At 55.7% G+C, this 25,239-nt stretch overlaps 2 protein-coding genes across 3 annotated transcripts in view; one reads left to right on the top strand and one right to left on the bottom strand.

Annotated features, from left to right (window-relative positions):
- CDH23 (cadherin related 23) overlaps positions 1 to 25,239 on the bottom strand; it is a 389,598-nt gene that overhangs the window by 81,885 nt on the left and 282,474 nt on the right. The window contains exons 22-29 of the mRNA XM_081074073.1: positions 21,565 to 21,754; positions 21,064 to 21,209; positions 18,445 to 18,664; positions 16,594 to 16,746; positions 14,414 to 14,527; positions 11,736 to 11,884; positions 3,698 to 3,758; positions 2,684 to 2,832 (exon numbers count right to left, since the gene is read on the bottom strand). Coding sequence (XP_080930199.1) covers positions 2,684 to 2,832; positions 3,698 to 3,758; positions 11,736 to 11,884; positions 14,414 to 14,527; positions 16,594 to 16,746; positions 18,445 to 18,664; positions 21,064 to 21,209; positions 21,565 to 21,754 — 1,182 coding nt within the window. The remainder of the gene's footprint in view (positions 1 to 2,683; positions 2,833 to 3,697; positions 3,759 to 11,735; positions 11,885 to 14,413; positions 14,528 to 16,593; positions 16,747 to 18,444; positions 18,665 to 21,063; positions 21,210 to 21,564; positions 21,755 to 25,239) is intronic.
- On the top strand, positions 5,267 to 12,795 carry LOC308507966 (uncharacterized protein C10orf105). Of its 2 annotated transcripts, none has more exons than XM_081074077.1 (2): positions 5,267 to 5,416; positions 8,209 to 11,382. In XM_081074077.1, the coding sequence occupies exon 2, from the start codon at positions 8,214 to 8,216 to the stop codon at positions 8,580 to 8,582; it is 369 nt and encodes a 122-aa protein (XP_080930203.1). In that variant the 5' UTR covers positions 5,267 to 5,416; positions 8,209 to 8,213; the 3' UTR covers positions 8,583 to 11,382. The 2 variants fall into 2 exon arrangements, with proteins under 2 accessions (XP_080930203.1, XP_080930202.1); XM_081074076.1 differs by lacking the exon at positions 5,267 to 5,416 and adding an exon at positions 6,388 to 6,478 and having other exon boundaries at positions 8,209 to 12,795.

Below are 25,239 nucleotides of genomic sequence, written 5' to 3'. Positions count from 1 at the left end.
GTGGGTGTGTGTGGGGAATTTGCGTGGATGCATTTCGGGAACTCTCCTTCTGTAAACAGAAACTAACCATCTTTCAAAACGGTGAGCCTTCCCCTTCCTGAGTCTGCTTGCCCAAATGGCCTTGACTCCAAGGGTCGTGGAGAAAAAAACAGGGCCAGTCTGAGTACGATAAAAAGAGGAGGCAGGTGGCATGGAACCTGGGTGTGGCCCACCCTCCATGAGGCTGGCTGCATGCTACTCTCCTCTTGTTGGTTTCAGCCTTGTTTTTAGTAGCAGAGACAGGAGTCAAAATGGTATGTGGTTGCAAACCTGAGAGACACAGATGTACAGGAAACACACAGGATTGCCAAGTTCTTACTGAGCAGGAGGGCTCAGCTACTGCGCTACTGGGCTCCGAGGAAAACCAGCTCGACTTTCTATCCACTGCGGTGACCTCTAACAGGGACCAAACAGGAAATGAGTGTGTGAGCGTGCACGTGCGTATGAGCGTGTGTGTACTTGCAATGTGCACATGAGGCACCCAGTCTCTACAAGGAACATTTCACTCCGTGCTCCCTGGCCTTTCCATCTGGGCTGTCCCTGTTCACTGAGGCAGGAGCTGGAGAATGTGGATGGTCCCTGAGAACATGAATCCAGGGAAAAGCTGGAGTCCCTACATCGGCTTCAGGAAGGTCCTGGCTTTCCTGGGGCTCAGGGGTGCGAGCACTGTGTACTAAAAAAGCCATCCAGCCCCCGCCACAGAGGCCAGCTTCCAAATTCTCACCTTAAAATGACTCTGGGGATAAGGCAGCAACGGTCCTTACGCTCTGAAGAGCCTTGTGTGAGGCAGCGTAGGACAGTGGTTAAGAGGACAGGCCTGAGCTGACTGACAGGAGTGAAGCCTGGCTCCTCCTTTACTGACTCTAACTATGTTGGCCAATCCTTTTGCCTCAGTCTCTTCATCTATAAAATGGGTATAATAACAGTGCCTACCTTGTAGGGCTGTTATGAGGATTAAATGAGTTCAAGTACACGAAACACTTAGGAAAGTGCCTGGCATAGATATAGTACTATATGAGGGTTTATTATTCCTCGGGGTTCCTGAGGAGAGGAGCAAAAGGAGGGTGGCTAAGCAGGTGTGGCTCTGGATGTCCCATCCCTGCACCCGAGTGGCATAGCCTGGCTTTGATCTGTTTTACACAGTGCCGTGGAGTGCTGCCTACCATTTAAAAAAATAGATTTGTAGCTAAAAACGGTTTGCAGCCACAATGATGAGGCCCTGAGAGGAGCAGAGGTGCTGGCCTGCTCTTGGGAGGGTATGGACCTGCTTCAAGGAGAGCTGTGGTCAGGCACCCTGAAGGGAGTCCAGGGAGCCAACCCAAACTAGGCTGATGTCAGTTATTCTGTGGCTTAAAGTTGGCCCCACAAAGGGCAGGCTCTGGCCTGAGTGTGTCGATCACGTGAATAAGCAATTCACAGTCCTACAGGTGAGCGTGGATGTGTGGGACTACCTACGTGCACATTCAAGTAACTGTGTTTCACCCTCAGTCACGAGGGCCCTGAAATTGTTCCAAGCAGCCCCAAGGTATAAAAACCCAAAGGGTCTGCCCCTCTCAGCCATCTCCACCTGGATCTCATTTGGATGGGCAGCCATCAGGACTCAGGTTTCCTTTCCCATCTCTTTCTGGGGCAGAGCTTCAAGGACACCAGCAGGATGGGCCAAGGCTGAGTCACCAGCTCCCTAGCACCCATGTGATGGTGACTCCAGACAGGCTTCTGTTCATTGTTTCCAGCCTGGGGGAAACAGCGGGTGGAGATGGGGCTGATAAGAGGGGTAGATTCTGCCCCATTCAGTTCTGGGTACAAGTCCTTCGGTCTGACTTTTCCCATCTCCCTCCTACTCTTCACCTCTGGGGTCTGACTCATTTTCCACCCAGCTTAGGGGAAGGGGCTGTGAGCTGCTGAGTGTGCAGTGGGGGTGGGGTGGGGTCACCTTACGAGGTCATCTCAGTCATCCCCTGCCACTTGGCAGGAACGTGCATAAACTGGCCCAGCCAGTAGGAATATTTGAGTGTGTCTGTTTTTGACCATTCAGGAAGATGAAGATTTGATTTCAGCTGCCTTAGAGGAGAGGCCCGAGGTGAGTGAGGGTGGGCAGAAAAGAATACATTTGACAGGGCAGCTGGAAGCGGCCACTGGGATATTTGAGGGATTCTTTCAGTGGAAAGAACATTGAACTTGGACTCAAAAGGCCTGGGCTCTGAGGCCTATGCCTCAGTCTCCTCATTTGTAAAATGAAGTTGGCAACATCTACATCTCTAAGATCATAATGTGCGAGACTTCCTTGGCTCACCCTAGGGAGTTATATAGACATAGGGGGTTAATACGGTAAGGACACCTCTTTTATCCCTTAGGACAGACATCAGTATCACGGACCCCCTTCCTTTCTACGTCTGGAATAACAGCAACATGACGTGTCCGAGATCCGCTGACTGGGCTGCTGGCACTGCGCCCCCTGTGTACCCCTCGCTCCAGGCGCCATTCAGCACCTATGTCAGTGACAGCCTTGCCCTGCCAGGGCCCAACCGGTGGCCATCCCCAGTACAGCCTTGGCCCAGCCCTGAGTCAGCACTGAAGAGGGTGTGCGCCTCCATGACCTGCTGCCTGACTCTCCGAGAGCTGCCGCAGCCGCCCCTGGCCTCACCCTGACGGAGCTCCGCATGGGGCCCAGGTCGTGGTTGTAGGCCTCCACCGTCAGCACGTGGGACGAGTCCTGCTCCCGGTCCAGGGGCCGGGACCCCCGCATCAGGAGCCCGCTGTCCACATCAATGTGGAAGTAGTTGCCATAGTTACCTGTGTGGAGAGACAGATGACATGCATGGGCTCTGCCCTGAAGCAGAATCCTCGCGGAATCGTGCATGGGGGGGAAGAAGGGGAGTCCAGACCCCCCAGCTTGCTGACCCTGACCAGAGGGCTCAGGAGCTTGGCTGACGTCCACAACGGTAGGCAGGCCTCTGCCTCATGCCGGCCTGGCCTGGCAGGGTTTGAGGGAGGGGGCAGAAGTACACCCTGTGCCCTCCTGATGGGAAGCCTGCGGAGTCCCCGAGACCCACACGTGTCAGTGGATTCACTATTTCAGAGGGATCTGGGCACTATAGAAAGAGGAATCAAAACCAAATTCTCTGTGGGTGGCTGAAGCCAAGATTTCGTGGACATCTCTGGGCTGGTAACAGCACCTAAGTTTCCTCTGGAGATCCACCCTCCTCCTCTCTCAGTCCACGTGCTTTGTGTAGGGGTGATTTCACCCGATTCCAGGAGCAAGCAGACCAACACAGTTTAGTCTCTGGCCATAGTGATTGGTTCAGGGGTAGGGATGGTCACATGATTCTAGCTGACCAATGAAACGCATTTTGGGAAGCTTGGGGGCACTATCCTAATGTCTCGGGTCATAGTGATTGGTTCAGGGATGGGCACAAGATACATGTTAGGCCAATGATACTCAGTCTTTGGGGAGCTCGCTGCTGGGGGCTGCACTGGTCCCCAAGACCCCCTGTGTCAGGGTGAAGTCCCACCACGGGACATAAGGAACTTCAGGAGCAAAGCAATCAAATGCAGCACTCTCACTTAAAAGATGCCCAACTTGGTGCAAATGACGGGAGAATGTGCCTGTTTCCCCGCTCTGGCCCACCCGTGTGTACCGCACTCGAGGCCCACTCACCGTGAAGGATGCGGTACCACACACGCCCGAACTCGCCCTCGTCGGCATCTGTGGCCGTGAGCTGAGGAGGAATGAGATATGAGGTCACTTCTTGAATTCCACCCCACAGGGAGAGAAGATGATGTGGAGCCCCTGTCCTTCCCTCCACACCATTCCCAGCCTGTCTTGCCCAAACCTGTGGTTTCCCACTGCGGTCCAGGTGTGGGAGAGGAGGGGGCATGTCTGTCTTTCTTATGCCTCCTGAGGACACCTGACTGTTGATGTCTCCGTGCTGCCCTGTCCATGTGAGGGACCTGTCAGCTCTCCCCTGACCTCCCTGCAGGTTCTTGGGGAGAGCAGGGGGAAGGTGGGTGATGGATCCAGGCTTGCCTAGGTCAGCTCACACCTCCATAGTTCCCTCCTTCAGCCTTTGAGCTCCTACGAGCCTCACCCACTCATGGTGGTGGATGATGTGGCTGCTTCCTGACCGGGTGACTCTGGCCAGGCCACACCTCGCTGGGCCTCAGTTTTACCATCTGAGAGGGGGCTGGATGAGATGACACCTGTCATCTAATGGACTTTGACCGCCCATGCACGGCTCCCATCCATTTGGGGCTGCGCAGAGAATGCTTCTTTAGTGGTCAAGGGCTAAAGGCAGGTGGAAGAAGCTAAATGCCAAAAACTAGGGCTCCAAAGCGGGGGTGAGCCCCAGGCTCAGGTCTTGGGCGGAGTCACAACTATCCCCCGCCCATGTTGTATTTCTGGGAGCTTGGGGGTCCTTGATGGAGAAGCTGCTTAAGACTTAGGTTCCTAAAGAGGCAGCTGGTTGCCAGGGAAGCTCTCTCTTCTGGGGAGAAAGGAGACTGGGAGAGGGGTGTCACTGTGTGTGTGTGTGTGTGTGTGCGTGTGTGTGTTGTGGTGTGTGTTGTGTTGTGTTGTGTGTTGTGTTGTGTTGTGGGGAGATCCAATGCCCGGACGGTCTCCAACGGGCCCACCTAAAGGGCTGGGGAGCACAGCCTTCGCTGTCCTTCAATCCTAGGCTTTCTGCCCTGTGATCCCTTTGACCTTTGAAAATGCCTCTCGCTCCTCACTTTTGTAGCCAGACACGTTCAAAGGGAAAGTACATTTCTGGAAAGTTGAGGGAGAAGCCTGGAGGATGAGGGGCCCAGGGACCAGGAAGGGAGGAGGGGCCTCAGGGGACTACTATGGCCCATCTCTCTGCCTGTTCCCTTCCTGCTGGGAGCCCCTCTCCCCGGTAACCTGGATGCTGGCAGGCACTGAATAGCGACCCACTGGCTGCCGCCCGACTGTACCATTCAAATGTCCAACAGGGGAAGGTAAGAGCCACGGGGGTGCAGAGGCATTGAAACCCTGCCCCCTGCATTCCCCCATCGCCTCTACCCCTCGAGAGGGCTCCAAGGAGACAGGCTGGGATAAGGTCGTGGGAAGGCTCCGGATCACAGCTCCCCTCTCCCTCATCCCAACCTAGTTGCCATCCCTACTCTCTTGGGTGTCCCCTCCCCCAAGGCAGGGCCCAAAGTCTTCCAGACAAAGCCAGGTCTAGCAGGAGAGTGAAGGGAGACAGGCTGTTCGGGCCAGCCTGGCTGACTGAGGGACGCAGGGCACCGCAGAGTCCAGGGCAAGTTGGGGTCAGGGTGGCAGCCAGTGCTCCTCGGGCCTCCTTTGGACAGCTGAGAAGAACTTCCACCCAGCTTAGGACTGCTGAGGGCTGGCTCTCAGGTCAGTGCTGGGGGGACTGCAGGAAAAGGCCTGGCGAGGAAAGTGGGGCCAGAATCTTGCTGGGGTACTCTGGCGGAAGATGTGAGCGTATGCTCAGACCTGGGGAATCCCTCTGCTATTGTAGAGAGAAGAAACAAGGCCCAGTGAGGGGTAGTGGCTAGCCTGAGGCCATACAGCAAGACGTGCTCTGAGGTCAGTCCCTCTGCTAATAGGCCCTGCTCTATGGAGCTCTGAGGCAAGAAAGAAGGTTCTAGATTAAGCTTACAGAGCTATCATATGTCAGAGCAGGGCCTGCGGGTGTGCCCTGGACTCCGGTGGCATGGGAGAGACTTCACCTGCCCTAACGGTGATTCCCAGCCTTGGTCTGGTGGAGGCCTGCTTTCCCCAGAACCAGCCGGCTTGGCTGGTCAGAGGGGCACCACGGCGGCCTCCCCGCCTTGCACGTACGTGTTCCAGGGAGGGTGGCTTGAAGTTTTCAAGCACTTTGGAATCTCTTGCTTCCAAGGGAACTACTCAGATGCTAATTACAGTCTCACTTATCTTTTTATTAAAGTGCTTCCCCAAGGACTGAAGCCAGGAATTTGCGAGGCTAGCCTGATAAGGTCTCCAGATCCGTGTGAAAGCTCCGAAATAACAGTGGGACTAGCCGGATTGAGGCTTCTCTGGCTTCAGACTGCCCTTTTCTTACTCCCAGCCGAGCAAAACCAAGTGTAGGCTAGAGGGACAGCCAGTTTTCTCCCTGTGGGAGATGGCCGTGGGCACACCCCATCCCTCCTCCCTGCTCAGATTCAAGGAAGGGCCAACCCACGTATGGCTGCTCAGCCAGAGCGCTCTCTAGGGGGTGCCCGCAAGGCAGAGGCCCTGGGCAGCTAGACGGTCATCAGAGTTTCCAGCTGGGAGGGGTCATGTTCTGCCTGGAAGTGCTGGAAGGAGTGGTGCTAGAGTGTGGGTGGGAGGTGGGGTGGGGTACACTGGATGCCCTGTCGGTTGGGCACAGGGCAAGGATACAGGCAGGAAGGAGGCTGGGAGCAGAGAGCCGGGAGTTAGGTCCCACGGCTGATGGTGAGTGCCTGGGGTGGGGACAGGGACTCAGGAGGGTGGGGCGGGGTGGCCCCCTCTCCACTCCCCACTGCCTGCTGACACGGGACTCGCTAGCCACCTGCAGAGCCTGGTGTGACTTAAAGCCCTTCCTCCTACAGAAACTCCTGACTGTGTGTTAGACTAATCGGCTAGCCAGTCTCACGCAAGTCTCCAAGGTCAAAGAGAAAGGAATGATCATTATTGGACCTTCTTTGGGATTTCGTATCCTATGTTGGGATAGGATCACAATGCTGGCCGGCAAAGCTGGATGTAGCCTCCTCATGTGTTTTCTTTGGCCTGTTTTAGTGTTTTAAATATTTGAAAATTCATTTTGAATTTTTTGGAATCAAGTTTGTTTGGTCTTTGCAGTGTTTCCCCCTGCCCCTCCTCTGCCCTACCCCCCTCCTCTCCCATTAACCAAATTTGAATTAGTTAGTTGCCAACATTTAAAGCCAGCAAGTTTGCCTAAAAATCCAGATTTCTGGCTTCTTTTGGGAAACTGGAAGAGCTGAGTACACTGGTGTGCATTCTGGGATTCCATCCGCCTGGCTCAGCCACCTCCACGTCCTTGAGAGGAGACCTGCTCACCTGTCCTCTTCTGTCACACGTTATCTACCTTATCCCCTGGCTGGGCTGTGTGAGCATTTTTATTTGTAACCAAACACTTAGCTGATCTCCGAGGACACGTGCCATGTTCCCTCTCATGGGAGGATTTTACGTGGTAACAGGTGACTGGTGTGTGTGGGGGTTTGAACCCCACCTTGTCAACTATGCTGTTCTCTGCGGGTTATTTTCCACCGGTCTCAGAGCAGCTCAGGGAGCCCAGGAGAGGGTTGGGAGCCAGAGGGGTGGCAAGGTCATGGGACCAGGATTCAGGAAACCTAGTTCTGGCCTTTGCTTGGCCACTGGCTTGCAGCATGGCCTTGGGCTTGGCCTTCCCTTAGGTGGGCTTCAGTTTCCTCATTTGTCATGGCAACAGGTTGGACTGTCTCGGGAAACGCCAACAGGAATGCCCATAGGGCCAGGGAGGTGACACAAAGTGTGCAGTGAGCCTGTGGGGCAGCTGCGGCTCAGACCCAGCCACTGGGTGCCAGGCCCAAGTGGTCCCAGGTTGCTAGTGTTGAAATTCTAAAATTTCAAGAGACACCAGACATTCAGATATTTATAGGAAAACTCTAGTTTTGTTTGTTTGTTTGTGGTTTTTAAAATAGCCACAAATTGATAAAAACAAACAAACAAACAAAAACCACTGTAAGAACCAAATGAAGCACACTGGTGGGCCGTTTGTAGCCTTGGCATCAGATAATTGCTAGGGTCTTTGTCAGCTGCATGATCTTTGTAATCCATGACTCATTCCTGGTCATAGAGCAACGTACTGACGGAGCTGGTCTTTGATCCCAAGTTCTCAGGTCTAAAATTCTATTGTAATTCATGAAGAGTGCTTTTAAAATGCTGGAAGGCATTACTCTTCTGTCTCCTGCTCGGGCGGGCTGGAAGGGAGGTGTAGGAGGAGGGCCTGAGTTCAGGCCCAGCTCCATTGCTTATTCACTGTGTGACCTCAGACTTGTCACCTCTGTGGGCCTCACTGTAAAATGGCTGTGATGCCACCTGCAGCTTACTTAGCAGTGCCCATTCCCATCAGTGTCCCCTTCCCTCCCCAGCCCTGGATCCAGCTGATTTGCCTCTGAGCGTCTGTCCCATTCCTGTTGCAGGAGCCATGAGTACAGAGGGCCCCAGCCCCGTCAGCTTCCTCACAGCTCCTGTCACTCCAGGGAGTCCCTTGGCAGCAGCTGGCCCTCTTCCACTGCTCATTGCTCTGACCTGCATCTTCCTTCTCCTGGCCACCTGCCTGCTGTTCATGACCCTCTGCAAACCGACCTCACTGGACCCGAGGCGCCAGGCTCGCGAGTGCATGCCCCACCACCCCGTGAGCTCCAGTGAGCCCCAGCTCAGGCTCTGGAAACGCCTGGGCTCCCTGCGCTGCACCCTGCATAGCTTCCGCCGTGGCCGGCCCTCTCCTCCACGCCCCCTGCCAGACCACGATGACAACCATGGCTGGGACTGCACAGAATCTACCAAGATGTGATGGGGTGTCCCCCTATCTAGGATCCACCCACAATGCTCCTCTCAGACACAGCATAGCACACAGGCTGCAGCAGGACGTATGCTAACCCCCAGTGGTTCTCTGTGTGCCCAGCCCCAGGGCCTTTCTCAGAGACCGTCCCTGGAAGAGTATCTTCCTCTCTGCAGACATCGTAGCTGCTACCTGCTGAAAGATTGCTGGATCAATTGTGGAAAACCTGCAGCCATTTGGAGCTGTGGTCCGTAGCTCTGAGCAGTACGACCTGGCTCCCCGGAGTCCATCTCTGGCAACCAGGCACCTCTCATGCCCAGGAAACAGTGCCCCTGCTTCCCAGCAGAAGCCCTGCCCACTCTCCAATGCCAAAACCCAGCCTGGATTCCAGTGTGAGTTGCCAAATGGCCAAAGTCTCCCTACAGCCAAGCAAAAGCACTCAGCCCACACTGAGGACAACGTACCGTTCTGCCCTCTGGGCCAACGCACGGCCCAAGGCAGAAGAGAACCCAGAAACTCCTCTCCTCGAATGTCCTGGGCCCTGCCAGCACTCATGCAGTAATCTGTGGGAGCAGCCGGCACCCCGGTGGAAAAGGTGCCTGCTGGGAGAAGGGGCAGGTGAGGCCCTCGAGACTGCCTCGCCCTTGGGATTTGGTGGGCCCCCGTCAGGGCACCCATGTCAGGATGGCTTAGGAAGGGCCTGATAATGCATTAAGGAGCTCTTTGCAGAAGCCAGGACTCGCGTTGTGTCCGAGTGGCAGGAAGCACTGCCAGCAGCGGGAGGTGATGCCACCTGGACCTGAGGCCACATCACAGTGGCTTCATGCCTTCATTTAGGGAAAGGGGCGGCCGCCCTTCGGGTAGGAGAGTCCAGACCTCTCCAGGACAGCCGTGGGACCTCAGGGCTGGACCACACTAGGTGTGCTGTCTTTTTGGCGATTGCTTCATTGACTGACTACCCGTTGAAGCAACCCCTCACCAGGGTGGGCTTCTCGGGATCCTAATCCTCAGCCTCTCCTCACAAGGCCGGGGTGCTATACTTTGGTTGGGTCCCACATTTGGAGAATAGGCAGAGGGGGTCTGAGCAGCCTAGCTCCTGCCCCAGAGAGTCAGCTGGTTGGGGCCACCCTGTGCTCTGCCACGGGGCTGTCCACCCAACCCTGCTGTGACCCATAGGGCAGCCGGCCAGGTCTTGTCAAAGACAGAGCTCTCGTTTCACCACTTCACCAACAAAACCACTACTGGCTCCCCACTGCTGGCTGGGTAAAGCCAGAGCTTCTCAGTCTGGCATTCAGTGACCTCTGGGAGCTGCCTCATCCTGGCCCACGACACCAGACAAACTGAACTACGTGTCCTCCCCTGGCTATGCCTTACGCTTCACAAGGTACCCCCTGCCTCCCAGTGAAGCCCTCTTTGCCCTCCAGCTGAAAGCCACCTCCTACTTGGAACCACCCCTATTCATAGCACCTCTGAGAAGGAAACTCCCTCTTGGAATGTCGCCCATCTTTATCTGTCTCCTCCTTCCTGTGATCCCGGGAGCTTGCAGAAGGCGAGACTGCATCCAACCCCTTACTCTGTCTTACCAGCTAGAGCATGGAAATATGAGGGTCTGTTTACCGAGTGAAGGGAGGCCCAGTATGGGTGCACTGCCCCCCCCCAAGCCTAAGGGGTCCTGGGAAGCCCTCTTCATCCCTCGGATGTCCCTAAAGAGAAGCGCTCTCTGCAAGCAGGCCCTGCTGGAGAAGCCCACAGCGCCTTCCTTCCAGGTCAATCTGACACCAGACAGTGAGTCCCGCTTCACCAGAAACGTACTTCCAGGGCGTTGGAGAAGCTACTAGTTCTGGAATTTCTCCGAGAAATGGGGAGAATCAGGGCTGCCTTATGTCACCTATGGGCTGGCTCTAGGATGTTTGCCTGGGTAGTGTTGTGTAATAGAAACAAATCCCTCGGGTTTAGAAAGTAGGGCAGGCCACCTCCCGAAGGACTGAGACCCCTCCCTTCCCGCTTTTTAACCTCTTCCTGGCTCCCTGCCCCAGGGCCTCCCCGAGACATCCCAGGATAAACTCTGCCCACGGTCAGTCATCCATGTCTCCCCTGGCCAGGTGGCCTGCTTGGACCTAGGTGTTCCTTTCCTGCACACTAGGGGTGATGGGTAAGGCTGCCCTGAGGCCTGAAGGAGAAGGAAAGGCTGGGGAGGAGGGGGGCTCTCAAAGGTGTGGCCATACCACCAGGTATGTTCCCAGGCTGGTCCCAGGAGACCTGTCAGTGAACCTGGGTGGGAGGTATCAGGCTAGGGCTCTCCAAGCCCAGGAGCGGAGGCCCAGAGGGAGAGAAGCTCTCCTTCCTCCAGGAACCAGCCCCAGACCTTGCAAACGCCCATGGCTTCCTGGACTTTTGGTGCCTCTGGGAGTTAGTCCCCTGCCCGAGCCCCTTTCCTACCCCCTCCCTGGTCCTGAGGCAGGGTGATACGCATGCTCCCAGCCTCCCAAGGCCGGAGCATGCCCTAGAGGACAGGCCTAGATTTGCTGTGTTTGGCCCAGCCTCCATATCGGAAACCCTTGCAGCTGAAGGGGTAATTCATTCCTGGCCTCCCTCCCCAGCCAGCAACCGAGGCCTCCCGGCGCTGGGGGAGGGCATCCGAGCCTCATTTTCAGGTCCTCTCCGTTCTCCCTCTGCGTCTGCTCCCTTTCTTCTTGTGTCTGTTTACTTCCCAAAAGGGGAGCTTCGGCCAACGGCCCCATGAAAGCCGCTCTGTTCTGAGCCTTGCTGTGCCCTGGCTCTCTCCTTAACTCCCTTCCGGGAAAATGTGACATTGCCATCTCCCTCCTCTGAAAAGCCCTTCTGGGTGAGGTGGGGGACAGGAGAGGCTGTGGGGAAGGGAGGGAGGGAGAAGAGGAAAGCCAAGGCATTCCTTCTGCTTTTTGGGGAGTCAGGGTCCTGTCCTCGGCTATGTAACCTGGAGGCCTGCTCTCCCCAGAAAGGAGGAGAGGCCTGGGGCCCCTTTTCCCCATAGCACTGGCTACTTTTGGAGTATCAGCTGTGGCCTCTCCTGTTTCCATCCCTCCCTGCCACGATGCCACTGCGCATGTGCACTCAGACCTGAGTGTGGCCCGGCCTGCCTCCAGCCCACTAGCTGCGCCAGGGGGCCGCCCCCGGCCGCCTTACCTGCACAATGCTGTGTCCCTCAGGGATATCCTCAGGGACACTGGCCTCATAGCTGCTTTGCAGAAAGATGGGCCGGTTGTCATTCACATCCAGGACAGTGATGAACACGGTGGCCGTGCCTGTGCGGCGCTTGCCTACGGGGCCATTGTCTGCGGGAGGTGATGGAAGATGGGCTGTTAGCAGCTGCCCGAGGGGCGACTTCCCCAGCCACAGGCCCCGTTCACCCCAGCCACTCTGGCCTTTGCAGGGGTGGTTGTTTTCCTTTTCAGATTAGGAATAACACTAACAATATCAAATATGCTCCAGGCACTTTGAGCTCATTCCTTCTCACAACAAGCCGATGAAATAGGTGCTATTATCCCCATTTTACAGAGGAGGGAACTGAGGCAGGAAGTGGGTTGAATGGTATACCCACGTCAAATCCTTGGGAACTTGTGTATGTAAACTTATTGGGAAAAAGGGTCTTTGAAGATGTAATTAAGTTAAGGATCTTGAGATGACATGTCCTGGATTATCTGGATGAGCCACAACTCCAATGACAAGGGCCCTTATAAGAGAAAGGCAGAGGGGAGATTTGACACAGAGAAGACAAAACCAGAGGCAGAGGTTGGAGTCCAGTCCTGCCAAGAACACTTGGCAAGTGTTCATAAGCCAAGAAAACACTTAGAGCCACCAGAACCCAGAAGAGTCAAGGAAGGAATCTTCTATAGAGCCTTTGGAGGGATGGTGGCCCCGCTGACACCGGAGTTTCACTTCTGGCCTCCAGAGCCATGAGAGAATACATTTCTATTCTTTCAAGCCATCAAGGTTGTGATCATTTGTTACCGCAGCCCTAGGAATCAGAGAGATCCTGAGATCACAAACCCAAACGCTGTGAGGGCCAGGTGGGTAAGATCCCTGGGTGGCCACCTGGGCGGGCCCACCTCCAGGGGCAGCCTGTCCTCTGCCCCCATCCACAGTGGACAGGCAGGATGTGGGCCCAGAGACAACAGGCCTTCTGCTTTCTTAAGAGAAATTGAACATAGGAGTTTTAAATAAAATCTCCTGATTTTAAAGTGTTCACAATGAATTGTCCTTCATTATGAAGCACGAGATGGGTGACACAAACATGGCCGAGGGACGGATGTGGCGTGGGCCTTCTGCACGCAGTGATGCGGGCCCTGCTTGATGTGGAAGCCTGTGGTAGCCGGGGGAGGAGCCTTCCAGGGCTGGGGAGGGGACTCAGCCCAAGGGGCAGTGTTGGGCTGTCCTCCCTGGAGGAAGGAGCTGTGCCCAGCACTGCATGTCCAGGCAAGGACAGTCACCCCAGGGAGGAGTCCAGGCAGCTGGAGTTGGCTGAAGACCAGTGGACTCTGTCTTTCTTCCCCAGGCCAGATGACCACATGCTTGGGTGCAGTTGCCTATCCTGAGTCATGCTGTCCTCCTACGTCTCCCCAGGACCAACCTCCCCCTGCCCTAGGGGTCCTGCCTAGCTGCCCTGGCTGGGGACAGTGGAGCTGGCAGGCCCCACAGAGCGTCTGAGCATGACTGCGCCCTCTCCTCCTGTTAGCCAGAGCTCGATGAGAAGGCTGGACTCAGAGGGAGACGATGGGTCTCCAGAGGGGGTCTGGCTGCCCCAGGATGGGAGAAGAGCAGGGCAGAGGGAAGATGCATGTGGGCGTGGGCGGGCTGGGGAGAGACTGCTGGCTGGAAAGAGTGAGGCACAGAAAGCGCATTCCTTTTCCACCCAGTGCTCGCTGCAAACAAGGAACTGGGCGCTCCTGGGAGGCCCAAGGCGATACAGGGGACACAGGCCTCATCACACCCTTCCTCCCTTCTGGAGCCCCAAGGGCTCCTGCTGCCTGGAAACCAAAAACCAAACTTCCAGTCTGGCATTTAGGCCCCCACAAGCCAGCCCTACTTGGTGACAGCCTCCCCTCCCCAATGTCCACCACATCGTGGGCCAGCAGCCGGGGAGGGAGGGACGGATGGACACACAGACAGACAGACAGACAGACAGACAGATGCGCACACACACAGAGCTCTTTTCCACCTCCAGGCCCCTGCATGGGCTGGTTTCTCTGCCTGAAATGCCCTCCCTGCTTCTCCACATATTGAAACCTCACTTGGCCCTCAAGGAGACGATGGGCCTGCCTCATTTCCGCCCATCAGCACCATCCTGCTCTCTTAGGCAATTCCATGACCTGAATGTCCCTCTGAGCTCCCTCCCTTCCCAACTCTGAGGCCTGGGGTTCTAAGTGGGTCTGACAGCTCCACCACCTCCATGCACCCCTGCCCTAACTCCAGGGACAGGCATGTAATTTAGGCCTAACTCATCTGCACATCTCACCCTCTGGACCATGACAAGGGGTTCAGGGACAGGCACTGGGGCAGATGGAACTAATCAGAGCTCACCTATATTGTTGAGGTAAGTTTATTTTATTTTAAAATTTGTGACTTAGAGTCCTAATTGATCCAAAGACACTCTCTGATACCACTTCCTCCAAGAAGTCTTCCTTGATTACCCCCACCTCCACCATGTTTTGTCTGGTTGCCCTTTTCCCACTGGCATTAGGGCAGAGCCTTTGGCTCAGAGCCTGGCTGCTGAGGTTGGGCCCAGCTGGCCCGTGGGAGGGTACCTCATGTGAACTCTGCCCAGAACAACTACGTTGTGGTGTGCAGGGAGGGCTGCAGCGTACCGATGGCCTCGAGGATGAGCGTGTATGCAGCTGTGGTCTCCCGGTCCAGGCCTACCACTGTCCTCACAACGGCATCACGGTAGCCAACACTGAACTTCCCATCCACATTTCCACCTGTGGGCAAAAGAGAATGAAGCTGCAGTCGGGAAACGGCTCCTGGCCAGGGAAAGGGAGGTGGCACCTAACTCTGCTTCTGACCTGGGACACTCCAGGGGTGTTCCAGCAATGAAAGGCTGCACTGGCCATTCAGCCCTGCCTGAGAACAGGGTTTGGCGCGGGGGCTCTGATGAGGGTGTGGCCTGTGTGGGCTTAGGTGGGGGTGCTGAATGCCTGAAATCATAAGGGTCTCATATTCACTGAGTGCCCACTGTGTACCAGGCACTTATGTGGACCATTTCATTTCATGCATACTGTCATTGTTCCCACAGAGAAGGAAAAGGTCCTTTAGTGAGGTTATGTGTGTTGCCCTGGGTTACAGGCGCCTATTCGGAGTGTAGGACTCTACCATGATAGTCTAAGTCCCCAGCCTGCGCCCTTCACCACGCTGCCACCTGTCTGTCCTGTAGAAGTATCTGAGCAGTTAGCCTGGGCTGGGGTTTTTACATGTGGCCAAGGACTTTGGAGTTGGCTGGGCATTCGCCAGGCCCCTCATCTTGGGCTGAGTGGGGTCACCTGGAGGCTCCACAGAATGCAAAGTAGGGGCAGGTGGACAGGAGACAGGGGCTACTGAGTCTTCCTGAGTTCTGGGACAGGTAAGAAGTGTGAGGGTCTCCTTGCTGAGATAGACCGAAGCCAGGAAAGGACTCCATCAGAACAGTGTGGAGACCCTCCCCCTGCTAGCTGACGGGCAGTGTGGTGTCCTGGACAGCAGAGGGTGCCACTGCGTTGGTTTTGGACCAGCTTCTATCAGGATACTGCACGGCTCCTCTCAGAATGTGCGACATTAAAATCCAAGAATCCTAGGGCTGGAAAGGCTCTCGGGTGAGCAGGAACTGGCTACTTCAGGGTGCTGGGAAGTTATCCTGGGGGCCACTGCCACATGCTCCCTTGTCCTGACATGCTTTGCCCCTGGGGAAAGCCCCCTGCCTCTAAGCCTCCAGTATCTGAAGCACCGTTGACAAGGAACACAACGTGGCTCCTGGGGAACCGGGGAGGAACTAAGACACGAGTAGTGCCGGGGGCTGAGCCATGGCTGGTCCCATGTGGGTGTCTTAATAGCTGAGCCTTTCCAAGGCAGTCTTGAGGAACAGACTGTGAGGAGCTGGCCTGAGGGCGCTGGGCCCCTCCATGGAGGGGAAGGAGGGAAAGGATCTGGAAAGGGGAGGCTGAGGTCTGTGAGGCCACCTTGGCAGCAGCAAGCTGTGGAGGGACTGTGAGCCTGGGAGTCCTTGCTCTCGGGGGAGAGGCATCGAGGAGGTCCGTGTATGCACACACACTTGCATAAGAAATTGTGTGCAATGTGGCTGCAGGCAGGTCATGGACAGAGGGAAGACCAAGCCAGTAAAATGGCCTAGGGACGGCTGAGGAATGTGAAAGAACTACCCCCACCCCATGTATCCCAGTACCCTGCAGGTGTGCAATGGACTAAAGAATGCTGGGAAAGTGTTCTAATACAGGAATGACTAACACATGGCATGTTTGCCACCACCTACCAAGCCTACTGTCAGGGCAGACATCACTAATTGATCACGGTTCCCTTTCCCTTGTTGAGCCAGGACATGGCCTTACAGTATTTCTCCATAGCTCTTCAGGTGGGAGCTACTTGACATGTTTGAGCTAAAGCCATTGAATTTAGAGAAATCTAAACCATCTGCCTCCAAACAGACGGGCATTCTCTTCACAAGTGAAGGGTCTCCAAGGAAGGACAGGCCACATTCCTCCAGGGGCTTCTTCTTCTCTCTAACGTGGGATAGAGTGTGGGGCAGAGCTCCTACCAGGAGTCACTGGCTCCATCCCCCGCTAGACTAAATTTTGTTAGGTACCCCAATCCCAATTTGTTGAGGAGGCCCCGAGGAGGCAGTCTAGAGGGATCCAAAGCCCTTGGGAAAAGCCGAGAGCCAATCTTTAGGGAGGCTCCAGCAGGGACTAAATCCTGGTGGCTGATGTGGGCCTCTTCCCCCCTCTCCTGCCCCACCCCCAGTGGGCTGCACATCTGGAAGGGGGTGCGGGCAGCGGCGGACCTGTGATGAAGTAGCTGAGCTCCGCATTGAGGCCTATGTCGTTGTCGGTGCAGTTGAGCCAGACCACTCGGAAATCCCGGGGCACGTCCTCGGACACGGAGACATTGTATACGTCAGGGAAGAAGGTGGGCGTCTCATCGTTCACGTCCAGCACTGCGGGCAGAGTGGGCACACAGGGATAGGCCTGGCTTCTGCTTGAGACTAGCCAGCTCCAAAGGCAGGGGCTCACTCCACAGACCAATAGGAAATGGATTTCCTGGGAGTCAGCTCCTCCTGGTCAGGAGCCAAGGGTCCCAGGCTGGCCAGGGCCATGACAGAGCTGACCCAGAGTCCACACCCTCCCTACGGGCTTGTTGCTGCTCGTGCTGCCCAAGGGAGGAGAAAACCCCAGAGCTTCTCTCCAGTGTGCGCCTGACAGTGACAACAGTGATTATGCTGACAATGACAGTGCCCATTGCTCAGCTCTTCTCACATGCCACGCCCGTGCTGACTGCTCCTCATGCAGGACCGCACATGCCCCTCAACACATCTTCATGAGACAGCCATTATTATACACACTGTATAGACCAGGAGACAGAAGCTCAGAGCAGCTGAATGATTTGTTCAAAGTCACACAGCAAGAGAATGGCAGGGTCGGAGTCTTGGAGATTGCTGACCCCAAGTTTGGGATGAGGTCCCAGGGAAAGTAATTGCCTTTGAGGATCTTTCCTCCCCGCAAAGTCTGATTTCCCTTAAAGATTCATTTTTTTTTCAGCTCTGCATACAGGCCCCTATTCCTTTGGCAGATGGGGCTTTGGAAGACCTTCAGCGTGAAATGACCCCCTTTGGCTACTCTTTGTGATATCACTAGGAGGAAAAATGATGGGCTCATTTGGTGACATGGCTTCTGTTGAGCCTTGGAGAAAAATCGTCTGTGGGTCCTCTCTGAGAGGACTGGACATCCTCCCTATCACTGGCACAGAAGTTGGTCCTCACACCGGCACTGGGAGCCCACAAGACAAGATTTGGATCAATGGGAGAGAGAATGCTCGGCTCTCTCATCTTCACCATCTCAGGTCATGATTAAGGAGGGTGAGTGTTTGTGCCTATGCTGAGCTAACTGCTCCCAGCCCGTGGAGGCTGGCAGGAGCCAGGGTGGAACCGGGCCTGTCCTAGAGAGCAGGCCACGTCTTGCCGGTTACACTCTGCACTTATATCCTGGGAGTTATTCCTGGCCCTTTGGCAATAGCGCACATCAGTGCCCCAGTTTTGTCCGGAAAATTAAATATATAGCCAGAGTGATGGAGAAATAGTAACCCTCCTTGGCCCCGCCCCATAGAGGGTGGAGACAGGTGGGAATTATTGAGAGGGCCCCAAGGGGAGGAGGAATCTTAGGGAGTCTGAGAATCCCAGCTGCCCTCTTCCCAGGGTGATGCCCTTCCACTGAGATTCCAGGCACACATGAGGGGATGGTTCCCTTTGCATGTCCAAATAAAAACTCTGGCCTTCAAAGAAGACAAGGGGCTCTGCACCCTCCCCCAGACTATTCATTAGTGCAAGGGCCCCGGCCCCTGCTCAGTCCCTTTCTGCTTTTGCCAGGATCAAAGAGGGGGACCTTGGCAATGGGTCCGGGCCACGGCCGCTGGCTCGGGCACTGAAGGCAGTGGCCAGGTGGGAGAAGGGCTGCTGGCATTTTGACTTGGAGACGGAGAAGGCTCTGCGTGTTGAATGGCTATAGCACGGGCGAGCACCCTATTAGAAGGCAGCCTGCGTCCGCATGGCTGAGGGACAGCGAGGAAGGCATGTGCACTCCCCACACCGCCCCAGGGCCCATGCCCAGCATCCAGCAGGAGGCACTGCTACCCCTCTCACCTCGGATGGTGAGTGTGCTGGTGGAGCTCTTGCTGGGCGCGCCCGCGTCACTGGCCACCACCCGCAGCTGGTACTCAGCAATGCGCTCGCGGTCCAGCTCGGTGGTGGTGACCACCACGCCGCTGCTGCTGTTGATGCGGAAGTCCAGACGGGGTATGCCCACCTGCATGCGGTAGGACACCAGCCCATTCAGGCCCTCGTCCAGGTCGATGGCCACCACCTGAGGGAGAGGAGCGGCCGCGTGAGGAATGGGGACACATGGCCTGACCCTTGTCTCCTGAGAAGTGTCCCCTACTCTCCCCCTTCCCACTGACCCATGCTCAGCTCCAGCCGGAAACACCTGCTCCCCTTGGCGTCTCCAGCCCAGCTACTGTCCCCAGTGCACCCGGCCAGATGTCCTCTAAGGGGGCAGCATGTCAGAGCTGAGAGGTGTCGAGATGCACCAAGTGGGCCAGGGGTGGGGTGCAGAAGGGGTGTTTGAGAAGAAGAGTTCAGGTCCCTACAACTGCCCCCTCAGAACCCTGCTTTCCATGTTAGGAAGCCCTCCCAGATTTACCCACGCTGGCTCCGGCCCTCTAAACACCGCAGTGCGATAGTCTCCCCTCCCCTTCCAGCCCTCAGGGCGCTGGCCTGGAGCAGTTGTTAGGGCTCACACCCCTTGATCTTGTGGAGCTCAACTACCGAGAATGCTCAATTAGCAGGATTCCCTCCCCTGCTTTGTTTTGATTTGTAAGACAACACAAATAAGATGATATCAAGGATCAGTTTTTAAAAGTCACGAGAGGATTTGATTATTGTTTTTTAGAAAGCCATGGAGGCCACGTGCAGGCAAGCCTCCTCCCAAATCCCTACGCTCTTCCCGTCGGCACGTCCAGTCCTGATGGGAGAGATTCTGACTCGAGACCCTGATTGTGTTGAAAGTTTTACAGAAGAGGGTTCAAGACATTTGAAAAAAAATGTATGATGAGAGTTGAAATAAGAGCTTTGCATCAAGCCAAGACTCTCAGGATTGAAGGGCAATGCCAAGGTCATCTGGGCTAATTCATATCTAGCAAGCTGGACAAAGAGTGTCCACATTCAGCACGAATGCTTTACTGGATCAGGGGCTCACGATTTCTAATTTCTCTGCACACATCTCTAGTCCTTGGAGAAAGTTCCTCTGCACATCCAGCAGAAATCACTATTGGTCAAGGTCCTAGAAGGGACCTGGGGAACCTCAGAGCTCAAGTCAAAACCCTCTTCCTGGATCTGAAGACAGTTGGCAAGATAAATGCTCCCAGATCCTCCAATCATCTTCTCATGATTTTGAGCCAGTTCTTCTGTGAACCCAGAAGTTGTGCTGGAGGACACTTCCTCTCTCTGCTGTCTGAGCTCCCCGAGAACCCGTTCTGAGGCCTCCGTCCCTCTCTCACTCCCCACCTCTCCTATTTGGGGACTCCTGAGGGTCTGGCTGCTGTTCCCTGGATCTCGGCTCCCCCTGCTGGAGGTTTGAGGGAAATATTCTGCAGGAGGGACTGCTCCCTGGAACCGGTCAAAGAACACGTCTCACCAACTTTTACAGATAAAGAAACTGAGGCCCAGTGGGGCTGCAGGGCATCACCAAGCTTACCGCTCTGGCCTGCTGACAAACAACTTGTCTTCTTTGATGGGATCAGGCTAACCCTTTGCCACCGGATCCCGCTGTCTCTCGAGTATAACGATAGACACGGAATGAACACATCAGCTACAGTGTCTCTCCTGCCGTCCAAATGCCAGGCTGCTTTACACCTGTGTCTGACTGAATGTCACGGCACGGCCAGGCACCTACTGTTATGATCCCCATTTCACAGGTGAGCATTCTGAGGCCCAGAGAGGTTAAGTCGTTTGCTCCAAGTCACCCAGCACACAGGTGGTGGAGTTGGGAGTTGGGGTGCACACATTGGTCAGATTCCAAAGCCCACATTCCTAACTGCAAAGGCCATCCAGTGTTTCTAATAGCCCCAGTTAGGGCATCATTTTCCCTGAACCAGCGTCGTCAGGGCCTCCATGACCATAAGGGTGATGGAGCAGGAGGCAGAGGACCCAGGTTCAAGACCAGTTGCTACCTCTTCTTAGCCAAAGGGATTTAGGCAAGTCTCTTCAAGTCTCCTGAAAAGGGGGGAGAATCCCACCCACTGCGTGGAGCTGCCTTGGGGGTTATGGGCGAGCACAGGAGATGGGGCTGCCCTCTGGGCTATACTCACCTAACCTTCTTTGTGTTCTAGAACCACCTACAGGCTTGGGAAAGACCTCAATAATCAGGCCCTGAAAGTCTCTGATTTGGCTTCCCAGAATTCTCTTTCTCTCCTTCCCTCCCTTCTTTTCTCCCTCCCTCATTTATCTATCTCCTGGGGTGCCTTGTCTTCACTTCTCCAAATCCACCTGTCCTTCAAGACCCAGCTCAAATTCCTCCTCCAGGAAGCATCTCTCAGGGCACTGGTTCCCCAAGCCTGGCATGGATTGTCCTGTCTGGTGATCTCTGCGGTCCTGACCCTGCAAAGGTCTCGGCGCGGGGCTAGGCACCCACGCCACTTGCTGGTTAGTGAGGACAAGGTGAGGGAGACAGACAGCAGGACCCCAGGCCGGGAAAGGAAAGCTCACCTGGTAGACGGAGACCCCTGCAAGGGTGCCTTCCAGCACCTCTGCCACGAAAGGCAAGTTCTGAAAGATGGGGTCGTTGTCATTGAGGTCCAAGAGATTCACAAACACGGTGGCACTGCTGGTGGCTTTCAGAGGGGGCCTGCCACCTGGGATGGGCAGGGGGACAGAGAAGTGGAGCAAGGAGAGGGAAAGAGGGGTGCAGGAGAAAAGGGGCCAGGGAGAAGATGAGTGGGGACAGGGGCAGGTCGAGTGACCCTCCACCCCAGTGGCCCCTCCAGGGAGCAGCCTGGGCCTTGCATACCCTAGCCCCCCGCCATACCCCCACTCCTCAGGGTGCTCTGCGGGTGGGGTGACAACTGGGAAAGCGTGTTAATGCTCTCTCAGTCTTTAAGACACAGCCTTTTTGAGGGGGCCCAGAACCCCCGGAGGACAAGCTACCAGGGAGGTGACAGGGTCCCCATCCCCGGGGTGGGGGTCGGTGGGGGCACAGAGGGCACGTACAGTCTGTGACAGAGATGATGATTTTGCGCATGAGCTCTGCCTCGTGGGGGTCGGGGTTCTCCCGGTCCAGCATGACGTGAGTGGTGCGGATTTTGCCTGTGGTGCTGTTGATGCGGTAGAACTTGTTGGGCGGATGGATGCTGTACACCAGGGTGCCGTTCTCCCCCAGGTCCGGGTCCACGGCCGCCACCTGCCCAGGAGGGAGGGGACCAGTCCTCCACTGAGCCCGCCCAGGGAGGGCGTCTCTGCATCCAGGCTGCAGGCCCGGTGGTGCGAGCTCACGCGTCAGGCCCGGGTTCCCCACTCGCACCCAGGAAGTGGGCCTCCCTCCTGGCTCCAGCAGGGAGGTCTCATGGGGATGGAGAGGCGGGCAGGTCAGAAGATGAACCAGCAGTGGAAGTGCCGGGCTCCTTGGCTTCTTTATCCACTCTGTTTTGATCCTAGGTAAGTCCCCTTCCCCACGTAAGCCACAGCCTCCTGATCTTAAAAAGCCACACCGAGCACATACCAGCATACAGGGGGCTCCTTCTCCACGTACTGTGTCAACAGCCTTATGAGGCTTGTATGTATCGGAAGGGAGCCGTGGACAAATGGGCCTGTAATGACGCCCATTTCACAGATGAGGGTCAGCAAGGCTCCCAAAGTCTCCTAGCCCGGAAGTGGCTCTGGGTCCCGTACCAGCAGGCAACACTGCCAACACGCCTTAGAGTCTTTCCTTTCCACACATGCGGGGTAACATACTTACAAGCTTCTGGGAGAGCAGAGGGGCCCCAGTAGGTCCACGACCAAGGAATTGTTCAGGGTGGGGCTGGGAAGGGCTGGGGAGCCTGAACCCTTGGCTGAGCTTTTGGAAGGATTTGAAACCCTGGATTTTGGGAACTGGGTTCCTCATCATCAAAGCTTCTCTTCCTTTGGAGCTTTTGTTTGTGAGGTGATTTGAAAAGAATTAGGCCTCTGTGACACCACGGATGACAAGGCATCGGAAGGGAGCCGTGGACAAGCACCCAGTTTGCAGGGTGGGTCCTAGCACGTTGAGATGGTCATGGGACTGGGGGAGGGGCAGCTGCAGGAGTAAGCCGAGTTTCCCTGCGGGGGAACGACATTCCCAGGAGGCGCAGGGTCTCAGGATAGGGGCCTCAGACACTGGCTCCTTTAACTTTCCAGTGTCCCCCTTAGTTCCTCACTTGTATCCCCACTCTGAAGGAATCAACCTCAGTGCTGTCCTAACCCAGGGCCACAAACCTTACAGCTGTTCTCTCCCAGGTCCCTGTGCCCGCACATCCCCTGCTCTGGAGGGAACTTCTCTAGCTTTTTATCTCCCATGAGGGGAAAGCAGAACTCAGAGAGGCCAGACTCAAGGTCACACAACACCAGCCTTGGGGCCGACCCAGGTCCCACCCTGCAGGCCCCCTAGGGCCCCAGGACAGCAGTGGCACCCACCCCTCAGTGGTCCTCATGCCTGTGCTACAGCCCCAGAGGTGGACAAGGCCAGCGTAGGGGGGTGACTGCAGTCCCAGGGGTCACATCAGGACAGTGTCATTCCTCATTCCAGGGCACTTGGGGAGGACAGCCGCCCCGTCAGCTCCTTTATTTTACTTGATGTGGGGACTTTTGTGCTTTGGCAGCAGAATCTGTCCGTCCTCTGGCTTAATCCCCAGCGAGGTGTCTCTGAGGTCAGCAGACCAGAACAGACAGATGGGCCACTGTGGCCAAGGGCTCCCATCGGCCCCTGGGCCCCAGGAGGCCAGTGGGAGAGGCTGAAGCGGGTGTTGAACCCCGAGTCACTCCAGGACCCCTCTGCTTCAGACAGTGGGACGCAGCCCTGCTCCCACCCCAGACTGCTCAGCCCACCCCCTCACTTCCCAGTCTTGCTGTACCAAAAGGTGGGGGGGGGGCAGCCTTCCAGGCCCGAGGACCCCTCATCGTGCTGTGAGCATGCTGCTTCAGTTTCCCAGCCTCTATAATGGGGATGCAATCACTCCCTGTATTGACAACAGGGAACAGGGCTCGTAGGCACCCCAGGCGTCGTTTCAGCCAGGCAAAGTCATCCCGCTGATGGACAAAAGTGACCAGCAAGCCCTGCATTTCTATAACATTCTCTCTCCAGTTACATAGTTCTTATCCACATTGATCTGGGTAGGGAAACTGAGGTAGAAGGCAGTTAAGCAACCTGTTCCGGACCAACAGCCTGTTGCTGAATACACTGAGATCAAGTTCACATGAGGTGGGGGTTTTTTCCTATCCTCTCCCCCTCCCCACATGAGTGTCTGAGGGCGCCTGGGGTAGCTGGTTCTGAATGACACTAGGAGTGGGTGGGCACTGACATCTGGCCTCTTAGCCCACTCACTGGTCGTGGGGTGGGCTGGGGGCACAGGAGAGGGCAGTGGGCTGGACCCCTGTGGACTCCTCGCTGGCGATTGTGTAGACTGTCACAGCTTTCCCCTCATTTATTTCCCATTTCACGCTCGTCATTTTTCTCTTGGCCTGACGGGACTAATTCTCCCTCTCCCCTCTCCTTTATTTTGCTGGAGGGCTTTGAAAGGCTCTAAATCAATGCCCATCAGCCAGGTCCTTGAAGCAGGCTGCAGGAAGGAGCTAGGAGGGAGAGTGGAGCCACTTGCAGACAGAGAACAGTCACTCTGAAAGCTCACGCCGATGCAGTAGACACCTTCAGTGCACACCTGTGCACACAGACACACAAGGCTGGCCAAGTCCGGGTGTACTTGAATGCGGGCACACACTCGTCTGCACACAAGCTCTGAAAAATTACTGGGCTGTCCCCGTGCCTCGGATTCCAGGGGTTGGGGCCCTTGGGAGAGTCCCAGGTCATATGTTCTATTCTCCCTCTAACAGGAAAACCCAACCTGACCTGGCAGAGCTGGGGGGCCAGGTAGGCTGGGGAAGAAAGGTAAATCAGTACTTCAACAACCTTCATTAGCAAATATTTTGAATACTTACAATGTGCCGGGCACTGTGCTAAGCATAAGGGTTCAGTGGTGAACAAGGGAGGCTGGCAATGGTGACAAAAGCTGTCATTTTTCAACCCTTCACTGTGCGCCAGTGTACTTTGTGTATTTTGGCTCATTAAGTACAAACCACAATCCTGCCAGGTGGGGATTCTAACAATCCCCATTTTTCTAGATGAGACACTTGGAGCACAGAGAGCTTAAGTAACTTGCCCAGAGTCACACAGCTGGTAAGTGGTATGACTAGGAGTAGAGCCTAGACATTTTGGTATCAGGAGCTGCCCATTGAATCACTAAGCTACAACTGCCTCTTAATAAGCAAGGAACCTAACAAGATGGTGGGACCAGCTCTGAAAGAAACAGAGTCTGGAGAGGGGCGCAGCTACTTAAGGAAGGGCAGTTATGGAGTACTTGTCTTTGGAGGTGGCATTTTAAGTTGGGACAGAGGGAGGAGAATGAGCCAGCCATGGGAAAAGCAGGTCTGGGGGAGCAGCAGAAGAAGAGCACTTAGGGTTTGGGGAGGAAGAGCTTGTGTAGAGGCTCTGAGATGGGAGTTTAGTGTGTTCAGGAAACCAAAAGGCCAGTGTGTGTGTTGGGGCAGAGGGGTGTGGTGGGTGCGAGAAGGGTGGTCGGAGATGAGTCAGGAGGTGGGCCACCCTCCCCCTGGATGTCATCTCTGGGTTAGCTGTTCCCTGCACTGCAGCCTTCT

Source organism: Rhinolophus hipposideros (genome assembly GCF_964194185.1).
Source record: "Rhinolophus hipposideros genome assembly, chromosome: 15".
In the NCBI taxonomy this organism is placed as follows: domain Eukaryota; kingdom Metazoa; phylum Chordata; class Mammalia; order Chiroptera; family Rhinolophidae; genus Rhinolophus; species Rhinolophus hipposideros.
The sequence above is the reverse complement of the archived record's forward strand: the minus strand, read 5'-3'. Positions and strand labels throughout refer to the sequence as shown.